Source organism: Orbicella franksi, chromosome 9, assembly GCF_964199315.1.
Source record: "Orbicella franksi chromosome 9, jaOrbFran1.1, whole genome shotgun sequence".
Taxonomy (NCBI): Eukaryota; Metazoa; Cnidaria; class Anthozoa; order Scleractinia; family Merulinidae; genus Orbicella; species Orbicella franksi.
This window is the reverse complement of record NC_138153.1, coordinates 28,244,045-28,254,995: the sequence shown is the minus strand read 5'-3', so window position 1 is coordinate 28,254,995 and position 10,951 is coordinate 28,244,045. Positions and strand designations below refer to the sequence as shown.

The 10,951-nt window shown below is 40.3% G+C and overlaps 1 protein-coding gene across 1 annotated transcript in view; it reads right to left on the bottom strand.

The window, feature by feature from the left end:
* Window positions 1-920: 920 nt before the first annotated feature.
* LOC145496510 (sister chromatid cohesion protein PDS5 homolog A-B-like) overlaps window positions 921-10,951 on the bottom strand; it is a 28,938-nt gene continuing 18,907 nt past the window's right edge. The window contains exons 29-41 of the mRNA XM_081476204.1: window positions 10,745-10,856; window positions 10,084-10,210; window positions 9,219-9,266; window positions 8,960-9,031; window positions 7,956-8,015; window positions 7,557-7,663; window positions 6,678-6,806; window positions 5,725-5,967; window positions 4,964-5,086; window positions 4,013-4,067; window positions 3,493-3,525; window positions 3,290-3,379; window positions 921-2,562 (exon numbers count right to left, since the gene is read on the bottom strand). Of these exons, the coding sequence (XP_081332330.1) occupies window positions 2,533-2,562; window positions 3,290-3,379; window positions 3,493-3,525; window positions 4,013-4,067; window positions 4,964-5,086; window positions 5,725-5,967; window positions 6,678-6,806; window positions 7,557-7,663; window positions 7,956-8,015; window positions 8,960-9,031; window positions 9,219-9,266; window positions 10,084-10,210; window positions 10,745-10,856 (1,229 nt within the window). The 3' untranslated portion in view covers window positions 921-2,532. The remainder of the gene's footprint in view (window positions 2,563-3,289; window positions 3,380-3,492; window positions 3,526-4,012; window positions 4,068-4,963; window positions 5,087-5,724; window positions 5,968-6,677; window positions 6,807-7,556; window positions 7,664-7,955; window positions 8,016-8,959; window positions 9,032-9,218; window positions 9,267-10,083; window positions 10,211-10,744; window positions 10,857-10,951) is intronic.

The following is a 10,951-nucleotide window of genomic DNA, read 5'->3' as shown; positions in this document are numbered from 1 at the left end:
TCTGTGAGCCATTTTGTCAAAATATTTTACAAGTTGTAACAGCATTGATTTTTGTGGCTTTTTTGTCACTGGCTTATTGGATGCAGTGAACTGAACAAACAAACGAAAGAAGAAAAGCGAAGGAAACTAAAAGAAGTTTACTCTCACGCGAAAGCTTGGGCATGCGTCGAACCTTGAAAATCTCGCTTTAATTTGTCTACCATATGCGAGCCTTCTTTGTTGTTAAATGAGCTTGAAAACATCTCCCGCCCAAAGATTCAGAGCGGAAAAACGTAATAAGCATGCGCCACGCTCCAAGTTTTAATGCACAAAATAGGGCTAAACGAGGAGAGATTGTTGTGTTGTGTTGCCCCATAGGGACTAAGAGCTAATTATCATTAGAGGATAAAGTATAAACAGTATTCTGCAATAAATTTCTCAAAAGTTGTAACGACTTGTATACGTTGAAAAAAAAAATGTTAGATAATTCACCTATTTCGACACATATACTGGGCCGTCGGGGCGAATGCAAAGCCCCGACGCGTAAGAGGGCGCGGTGGTCGTGACGCAGCCTTTGGCAGCCTTTTTCTCTTCCCAGTGATTGCCTTCTCACGTGTAGCAATTCAACTCCCAGATACTTCCAACCGAATGGAATAAAACTAAGCATAAGACCAGAATACGCATCGCAGACCTATTTTTGAAAAAGTTACTTGCCATCGTATTCCCATACAAACGCTGTTCTGACCCTTGGCCTACTGGTCAAGATGGTGTCGAAAACCATGATTGGGCCTATTGGACTCCTGTTAAAGTGGGTAATTAAAGCCAATCAGAAAAAGGCGCGGGAAAGGTGCCTTCAATGGTTTGTATGGAGTTTCTGATTGGTTCACTGCACTGCTTGCGTTTGCTGTCGTGCCCGCTTCACGACAAAGTAACAACGAATGAGTTAATAGTTCGTTTATTTATAATGTCGTTGCTTATAATTCAGAAGTAATTGACAAACTGCATAAATATGAGTAAGAATCAAAAAATTAGCTAAGACAAAACCTAGTTCACACCAAAACTAAGCCAAACATAAGGCAGTGGAACTGTGCAATAATTTTGTTTTTCCAGAAAGGATAAAATCTTTCCTTCTATGTCCGATAAGTTTTACTTTATCATCTCGTTAAAGGGGAAAGGTCACGTTTTGCTAGATCAAAGCCAACTGGCCAGAACAATGGGGTGTATTGAGAACCAAATTCCTCGTTTCTCATTAGTAGGTTAGAGCGAAATCAATTGAGTGTCCAATCCAGTCCTCCACAGGAAACAAAACAGGGCCACTGGTACATCTACCGATAATTCTTAACGCGCGAAAATCTTGACAACGCTGGCGAAAACATACTGGAAATTTCTATGGACCCATTCTACAGTTGAGGAATTAACTGGTGGCCAGTTACTGTTACTTATCCTAGTCTGGCCGAGCTTACAGAGGTGCGGCCAGTCAGAATACTGAGAATAGGTCATTTCCCAGTTCCCTTGTGCCTGTTTCAATTTGATTTGCATGAAATGAACCTGTGGGCGGAAATCATTCTCATATGAATGGTTTCGCAACTCGCCTTGACACAGAGGCAATCTGGAAATGGCCTATTCATAACACGTCAAAAAGCCTTTTCCCTTCCCACTGGTGACCTTGCCCCTTTCACGAACAGAACGTAATTTCTTTCCAAAAAGCTTACACGTTTAAATAAAGCACAACTTAGTTACTAAATCTCTAAAGTATATTTCAGCTCACTGGCGAGCTGAAGCTAACATGAAATACTTGTTAATTCAGACGGGATGCATCCCGTCAAATACTTTAAAGCCCGTGATGTGTTAAATTGTGTACGCCAATACTTAGAAATCTCCTAAAACGAGAGTTTTAATTGGCAGCAGCAACAATGCAAAAATAAAACCTACAAGGATGGACGAGAACGTCAGTTAAGTTCCTCTGCACTTCTCCCCTTCATATCTGCACCCTCCCCCCTTACCCCTGTAACCCTCGTCTCCCACCTCTGTATCCCTGTATCCCCTCAAGTTCCTCGCCCCTCTGTTCTCTTTGCCCTCTTCTGCTAAAACTCGGTTTTACTGCATGTTAGTTCGGAGATATTCTGCAGACTCGATTATTTCCTATATGGATGTATTTCCACACGAGAGGTCACATTGTCAAGAGTACTGAAGATTCCCGATTCCAGTGGACCAATGAAAGTTCCGTGCGAATTCCTCTCGAAGACGGCAGCGCGACCTTCGCATCACCTTGATTTAGCGAGAAGTCGTCGTGTCGCGTAGCAACGCCGCTGAGAACGGCAACGGGCTCAGTTGAGTCAGAGAGGACCGTCAAGGAAGTAAAGACGGCCAGAAACCAGTTCCCAGGATGCAACACGTCAGACTTCATTCTGAGCGCTAACTTGAAGTAGTAGCGTTCACAAGAGGCACAGCTATGTACAACAGCAATATTAGTGGCTTGGAGTCTAACGTAAGGATTTGAATTCTTGGTTTCTATGTACAGTGACTCTTTCATTATCATTATCATTCTCTGTTTTATCTTCTCTTGCTGCCCTTCCTTTTCACCTAAATCAGAATGAAGAGCAAAACAATAAAAGAGGATTAGACTAGATTACCAGCCCCTGTTCGGGAAAGGAGCCCACGCGCATATCCCCGAATTCACTTCTCGGGGAGGAAAGCAGACCGGACTCCAGAGAAGAGCCTAAACTTAGGCCTCCTGGAAATTTGCTATACAAGTTTGTTACAATACAGTGGAGTCAGGCGTTCACAACCATGCCACGGACCCCAGTTTTAGGCACTCAGAAGACAAGAATGAGAACAACAACAAGAAGACGCCAACAGTGATCAAACAACAATAACCGACAAGCAGAGAAGAAACAAAAACAGCAAGGCAACAGCAAGGAAACGAAAACACTGAAGAACTACAAAATAACATCACAACAACAAAAACAAAAATAACAGTGGAAAACTGTCATTTTCACATGAACCAAGTGCAATGCCCTCTTGTAAATACCAGCACAAATAAAATCAAATACAATACAATGCAATACAATAAAATACAATATAGAACAATACAATTGATGAGATTTCTTGAACTCGTTAATTGCCTTCATATTCAATCAAAATCTTTTAATTAATTGTAATCTACTTCAGACCAAATCAGTCTTTAACCACGTTAAAGCAGTGTGGTGAAAGGTTAATACATAAATTCTCCCAAGTGGTACCATAAGAAATAAATGCACACGAGTACAGAGAATATATATGCTGACGTAGTGTCGTCGGAAATACGTACAACCAATGCTGGTTCTTTTCGTTTCGTTGGCGACGCAGCCGACACTTTACTCTTTTTCCCTGGACTAGGTTTTGATTCGGCGGTATCTTTCTGTAAAAACAAAACCACAGACCTTTGTCAACATGAAGGCATTGAGAGCTGCTGCAGAAACAACGAAAAAGCATGATTTGCTACAGGACAATTCTCAGAAAGAGGAAACTAACCTTTCTTTTCAGCTTACTGGGACTTTTGTCCGCCTGGAAACACAAACAAAGCATTAGTGCAAATTAAAACTTAACCATAAATATTCCTGCTCTCAACCAGTCACCATGAAGTAATTTTCTCAGTGAACGATTTGAAAAGACACAAATAAGAACCTTGATTAAGTGCAGGGCTGTGACTAAGTTTTGAGTCGCCTCTAGCTTTGTTCTCCACACCCGTAGCAAACTTGTTTCTTTGTGGATGAATTCTTTCAACAACAGGCAATTTCATCCGTAACATTAAGGGAAAATCAAGCATACTGAGCCGTACCAGGTGTTACGGGTTATGGCCCTTAATGACAGCCCCGATAGTGGTAATTTAGGTCTAGCATTTTCGACAACGAATGTATTGATAAATATTGTATCAGTAAAGAATATTTTAACTGTAAGATTAAGGAAAGAGCAACACAGATGAAACAGGTAACGAGGAAGGTTATGTGACTTACTAACAATAAATACTCAGATATCAACTAGCAATACATACTATTCCATTGACTTGGCCTCCTGATTTGGTTTTGGGACTCTGGTTTGAAATTTGTCTGGATATGGGAGAGGAAAGCAAATAGTTATCAAATCATTGAGTCAAATAACTGGAGAAATCATGAAAGAAAGTTATTTCTTTGACATTACATCTCAAAATCATTGGCCACTGCATCTTCCATGATCACACACAGGACTTAAAAAGAAGGCGAAATTAAACTTGGAGCGGGAAGTTTTGGCAGAAATGTGATGAAAATACTTGTGATTCTGAGGCCATGCCTAAAAACTAAAATACTTATTTCACTCTTAAAACTGAACGCCTTCTTTCAGTAATGTTGCAAAATTGAACGATGTAAGAAGCAAAGTGTGAACGAACTAATTTGAAAAACAAACTTTGGTTCCCGAAAAAATTCTGAATTGCTTAAAATCCACCAGTCAGAAAGCTGATACCCTAAATGATGTTAGGCGCGAAAAGCTTTATCATTGTTATTGTGAATTAGTTACTTATCTTAAATTTAAAATTTAAAAAACTATTCCAAACGGTCACTTCTGAATATGTATGTCGAAATATACGAAAAGTCAAGTTAAACGACACAGTTTTATTTTTGTTTTATTGTCATGCTTATCATCACAGTTTGTGTGTTATTTCTTTTTTATTTATTTCTTTCTTTCTTTATTTAATTGCAAAAACACATAATTACTTACATTGTATTAAGCTACTTACAACAAAACGGCACAATACTTACTCTAATTACAATACAACACAATACAATACAATACAATATTTTTAGTCGACTATTTACACTATTTACCATGCGTTACTTACCTACTTACATGTGTGTTATTTCTTGTTAAGCTATGATGGCGAAAGAAAAAGAGTATTTATGATGACGTCAGGGTGACGTCATTCTGCTCAATAACATCTCTACCAATCAGAGTGTCTGTTTATGATTACCTTGTACTGAGAGGTTTCTTGGGCGACTCCAAACTGGAGGTACCGCTGTCCGGCGCGGGCTCATCTTCTGGCAGATTGTCTAATTCGGAACCCAGTCTTCTTATTGCCCGCGCTTTTCGGGGACTGTTTGTTAGAGAAGAATAAACATGACATATCTGATGGACGTAGCAAAGAAAACGTAAAGCGTGTGGTTCTGTGCTGTGCCTTACCTCGTAAGTCCTTTGATAAGCATTGAGTTTATCGTTGTCTGATGTTTGAGGGGCTTATTTTTAAAGTACGGTTATTTCGAGAAATTTAGCGCTTAAAAACTAGTCGGACTTGTATTTTGAAGTGAGTTTGAATGTGAAACATCTTTTTGGTAAACATTAAAATACTGTATTGAATATTACGAAGTGAACACAAAACAAGTTATAATAATAAAACATCAAAATCTCTGAACACACCCAGAAGGCATGAAATACGAAACACCTTAAGTACGGGCGGTTTCAAAATCGGAAGAAATTGCCTTGTTCTCTAAGAGCTCAATGCCAAGGTAAGTGACAGTCGCCTAACTATTAAAGCAGAAACACAATGAAGCTGGAATGAGACCCAAAGGGGTTCATATCGCTCGAACTTATCCCAGTTACCCTAGCACAAAACGACTAAGAGTATTCATCCAAAAACACCAAAACCATACAATACTTTTGTTCATCAACCACCCTCCGTCCTGTAAAAAAACGTTAGGTCGACAATGCGGCACCACACTTTCAAAATACACTCACCTTGGCGAGGACTTGGTAACCGAAGACAACTTCTCCGCTGACACAAAGGGTGAGCGCTTCTCAAGACTTTTCGAAGGTGATGGTGCCTTCTTTGCTTCAGGTTCTTTATCTTTACGTTTCTTTGCTGAGTTCAGTTCCTTGCCTGACTTCTTGTCCTCACACTTAGTATCTTTTTCAGGTGATTCCTGTCTTGATTTCTTTGAAGCGGATTTTTCAGACGATTTAGGAGGTCTCCCTCTTTTTCTAAAGAAAAGCGGTAAAAGTAACCCTTTGAATGAACTAAGTTAGTAACATTAGTTACGTGTGTGAAACGTTAATGTGTACAGTCAAACTACCCCTCAACGACCAACTGGAGGACAGAAGGAGGTGGCCGTTATAGAGACGTGGTCGTTATCACGAGGTAGGGATGTAATATAACACGGTTGTTTTTTCGAGACTGCAACACTATTACCATTAAAAAAATGCTTACTGGGGCATATCAATACGTAACGCAATGAAAATATATCAATAATAAAAAACCAAACAGACACAAAGACCAACGACGCGCGGTATGGATCATGTTTCGTGACCCTTAACAACAAAACATGGGGTTTTGTATACACCACTCGTCAGTCGTTGATTACCTGGCCGCTTTCGAGAGGCTATTTCAGCAGTTGGGACGACTTCTAGTGGCTCTTGCCGTTGTGGAGAGGTGGCCGTGGTAGATTAAAATAAGAGTGAATGTATGGACCGTCCGCCGGGACCAAAAAAGTGGTCGCCGTTAGTGAAGGTTCGACAGTTGTGAACACGCGTATCTACGTTCTCCTGAATTGTAATAGCCTGCCCTCCTTTCTCTTTATTCATGCTAGGCGAGCTGTTGTTTTGAGCTAGTCTGTACAGAGTGACAAAGTTGTCTACTACAGTTGCGGTAACCTAACCTGATTGTACAATAAGTGCATGCTCGTTCTTCTCACCTTGGAGATGGCTGCTCATCAGCCGGACTAGCAAACCCACTTTCTGCAGTTTCGGAGGACGATTCGTCCATTTCTGCTTGGATTTCTTTTACTTTGTCCTTGAAAGCATTCTTAGCAGCTTTTGAGCTTCTAAAAAAGAACAACGATAGCAACAAATCTAGTTTTTCTAAGAAACATAGCAAGACCTTGCTACGCACACGTAACTTAAACACAAGCAACTTGCATTTCCGTATGTAGACTCGTAGTAGTAACTAAAGATGTTAAAAGCTCTATGGCTTAACAATTAATAGGTTATCGCCCCAGCTTATTTCCAGTTTTTGGAACATAAAACACCAGCAATGTTAATACACCCCTCCCCCTTGCAAGATGGGATGTCAGCCCACTGCATCTTACTCCAAGTATTTTGCCAGGTAACCCCCCTACGTAGCCTCCCAAGCAGATGCTCTTAGGGCTCGTCACGCGTTCCCTCCACACGAAGATTGGGGAGGACGATTACGTGACGATCCCAAACAGCGTCTGCGTACGGTAGGAGGCTATTTTGCCAGATTGCTCAAACAATTCAAAAGCAATCATATATAATCCTGGGTAGAGAGGTCATCAAGTGCTCTGAGAGAGTAGCTTGTCTTGCACGTGGGCTAATCAAAAGGCATTTTTGGCTATTTTGGTGTAATGATTAGCCCATATTACAGCAGATATTTAATCTAATCAAAAACAAATATCAGTTTGTACACAAGGAAGAAATCAACTTCCTCTTATACTGTAAGTCTACTCATGGCAAGAGAGATATTTCAACAACATTGTTTACCGGTGTCCTGAAAGAATGAAACAGCTCGTAGCAGTTAAACGCCACAATAACACCAGTTTCCTAGTTTCCCTTACCTGCTTTGTGCCTTTCCTTGAGTTTTCTTATCACTCTTTGCAGAAGTTCTTGACGATGTCTTTGAAGGTGTTGACTTCGATTCTGCCGCTCCTCCTTTCCTTGGTCCCTAAAATACAAATCACAATAAAATACAAGGCACAGTAGAGTGGAAACTAAAGAAAAACAACTATAGGGCAGAGGGAAGGGCCAGACAGACTGGCCCTATTAGGTTCAGGTGGGAGGGACTGAAAAGTGGTAAATCGAGCACATTTTCTTGAGTTCTTAGTCTCAAAGCGTTCCCACAGAGTTCTACAGCATAGACGCGGCCGGTAAACTTGCCCCACGCTTCCCTTCTCCCAAAAGTTAATTATGAAAAACAAACAAACAAACAAACAGTTATAAGTTTTCACAGGTCTTACCTTTGAAGAGGTAAATTGAAATCCCTTTGGCAGATAACTCTTGGTGTTAGGACTACCTACCTAGAAATTACAATTAGACGATACTTTAACACTTGAAGGACATAAGAAGAACTTCTCAGAGTCTGTGCACTCTTAGAGGTGAGAAAAAGCATCAAAGCAATTTCATGAAAGTAAAAAAAATTAATAAGTGAAATGAAAGCGATTTTCAATAATGTACAACGCAACTGTTTTTGTCTAAGTTCGATTAATGTTCTTTTTTTTTTTTTTTTTGCTGGCAATTGCTTCTTACTTCGAAACAATATCTCCAGGCCAGTTGATGATCGGTTTCGTTATTCTCCTCACCTGTCCGCTTGATATGGTTTGGATGCTGTGAGGAGAAATGGAATGTTGATCGTTTGAAGTGGATTGGTTACAGTGCTACTCACCGTACAGTTGATACATGAGATAGTTTTTGATTCAATTTTGACATCTTTTTACAACTTTCTGAAAACTTTTTGCTGGCTTCTGTTTGAACCCGCCAATCAAAACATGGGAACTGTCGAGGGCGGAGATGTTAAAGTGTTTAATTCATCTTCACACTCATGAGAATTTCAGAAGTCACAACCTGCGAACGTTTGAAACTAGCAGAGAGTTGTCGCAGTTTGATTGGCCATTTGAAATGGAAGCCATCAGAAGTTGTCGAAAAGATGTCAAAGAGTTGTCAAAAATGAATCAAAAACTTTCATAGGTGGCAACGTTAAGGCGCGTAGCACTGTAAGCACTAACATTCCACTCAAAGAGTTTGTTCCTTTTCGCCAAATAAATATCACTGCAAAGGACTTTTCATGCACGCAGATCTTACTAGATGATCTTTTGGCGACAACAAACGTTAAAAAATCGCAATATCAAGTGTCGTGAAATGATGCTCTTCTAAAATGTTCAATTATGTTGCTGCAAAAAATTGGATGTTATAACAAAGTTGTTACAGCAACAGAAAAGAACACCAAAGTTCCAAAAATTCTCACCTCTGAAGGAACAAAGAACCTTTTAGGTAAAACAGGGTTGCCTGGAAATTCTTTTAAAACAAAGTTATGGACCTACAGGAGTAGAGATGTCAAGATCAGTGAAAATGTCACAATATATTACCACAGCAACAGGCATGGAACAAATTTTTGACATAGCTTCTCACGCAACGGACCACAACATTGAACAGAGTACTGCGTGACAGTCAATTAAACGGTATAAGGACACTGACTTGCCAGTACAAAGTGTAATAATCAGTACCTTGTTTGTGAGGAGTCCCAGAGCCAGATCACAAACGGTGTAAAGATTCTGTTTGAAAATACAACGACAGTAACAGAGATTAAACAGATTAATAATAACAACAACAACAAAACTACCAATATAACTTCATAAAAGCAACACCATCCTTGTGCCTCTGAAGGTATTTCCTCGTACCTCGAGTCCTTGCTACTTAAACTGCGCAAGCTTGACGGAGCAAGCGACTCTCGAGAGTTCCGTCACAGGATCATCGACTTTGATCAGTATTTAAAACAATAAAAGTGGTCGGAAGTAAAACATCAGGGACTTGATTGAGCCCCGTTTTGTCAGCCTGGCATGCGCAATTCAGCCGAGAAGATCGATATTTTCAGACATCTAATTGAATCTTTAAACCGCTTCCCGACTGCTAGTCAAGAGGAACGAAAACTCTGGGAACGATAATGCTTGTGTCATGATACATAAGTTATTTTTACGATGTCATGGCTCTTTAACGGAGCAAAATCTTAGGCCCTGTCCACACTACGCCGTTTTCGCTCTGAAAACGCATCAAGAAGAAATCTGAAAACGCAACAATCACCGGTCATTTTGGATTTGTGTTTGAGGAAAACTCGGGCAGGGAAATCACGTGATTATCGTGACGTCATCATGTTCGGAGAGTTCCATTTTCAAAATGTTTTCCGTGCATACTAAAGCGCAAAGCCGGCGTTTCAAATTCCAACGGTTTGAAGAGCGTTTTCCAAAAGCTCCGTTTTCGTGACGGATTAGTGTGGACGGGCCTTACATTAGTTAACATCTACTAGCAAAGCTGTAGACAACTTTCTGTAAATCAGAACTGATAACTCTGACTAATCGTATCTTTGCACTTTACCTTGTTCACTTCTTCGTCATCTGGTGCCTGGACATCTGTAGTTTCTTTAACGTTTTCTACCAGTTTTTTGAGGAAGCTGTAATTATCTGCTTTGGCTAAAATCGGCTCCATGAAGAACCAAAGGTAACTAAAGCATGGGAGGATAACAGATAATTGATTCAACTGAAACAACTGAAACAAGCTAGAAAACACTGATTGAGATGATCTAACTAAACCCAGGGGTTTCAGCAGGAGGGTGGCAGGTTTTGACAGGTGGGCGAAACTGTTTGAACTGAACTTCTTTATAAGAAAAACTTTCCTCTAGCTGGTCAAACCAGGTGGGGAAAATCGCTCTCACAGCCGGTTAATTTGCCCCATGCCCAGCCCTTAATGAAACCCCTGTAAACCAACATTCACACAACTTTTTTACACTATAAAGAGTTTACACAGCATTTGGTTTTAATCTTGTTTGAGTGTGTTGGAGGAGGGTTGCCTTTATCCGGGACGGGGGGTGGGGAGAGCTTTAGTTCAGACCTGGCTTAAATCATGGGGGGACTAGGGGCTTATGACTGGGGGAGATACAAGACCCCTGGTTCTATTTCACTTGTGCTTGCGTTCAAGCATTACAAAGTGTATAAACATCACATGAATGAACGCAACAATGATGGGAAATATTTCTCACTCTCTGAACTGTACTAGAGTCTCATGATCATCTTGTTTGAAGTCTGGATGATGAGCCAGCATGTGGATAACACAGGGCAGAGCGTACTCTGGCAAAATAGAGTGTGAACAAGCTAAAAGAAAACAAAGAAAGAACATAACTAACTTGTAAAGCCTTGAGCAGGAGAAAGATGTGTTTTAGTAGTTGTACTTCACTATATTCCAGAAC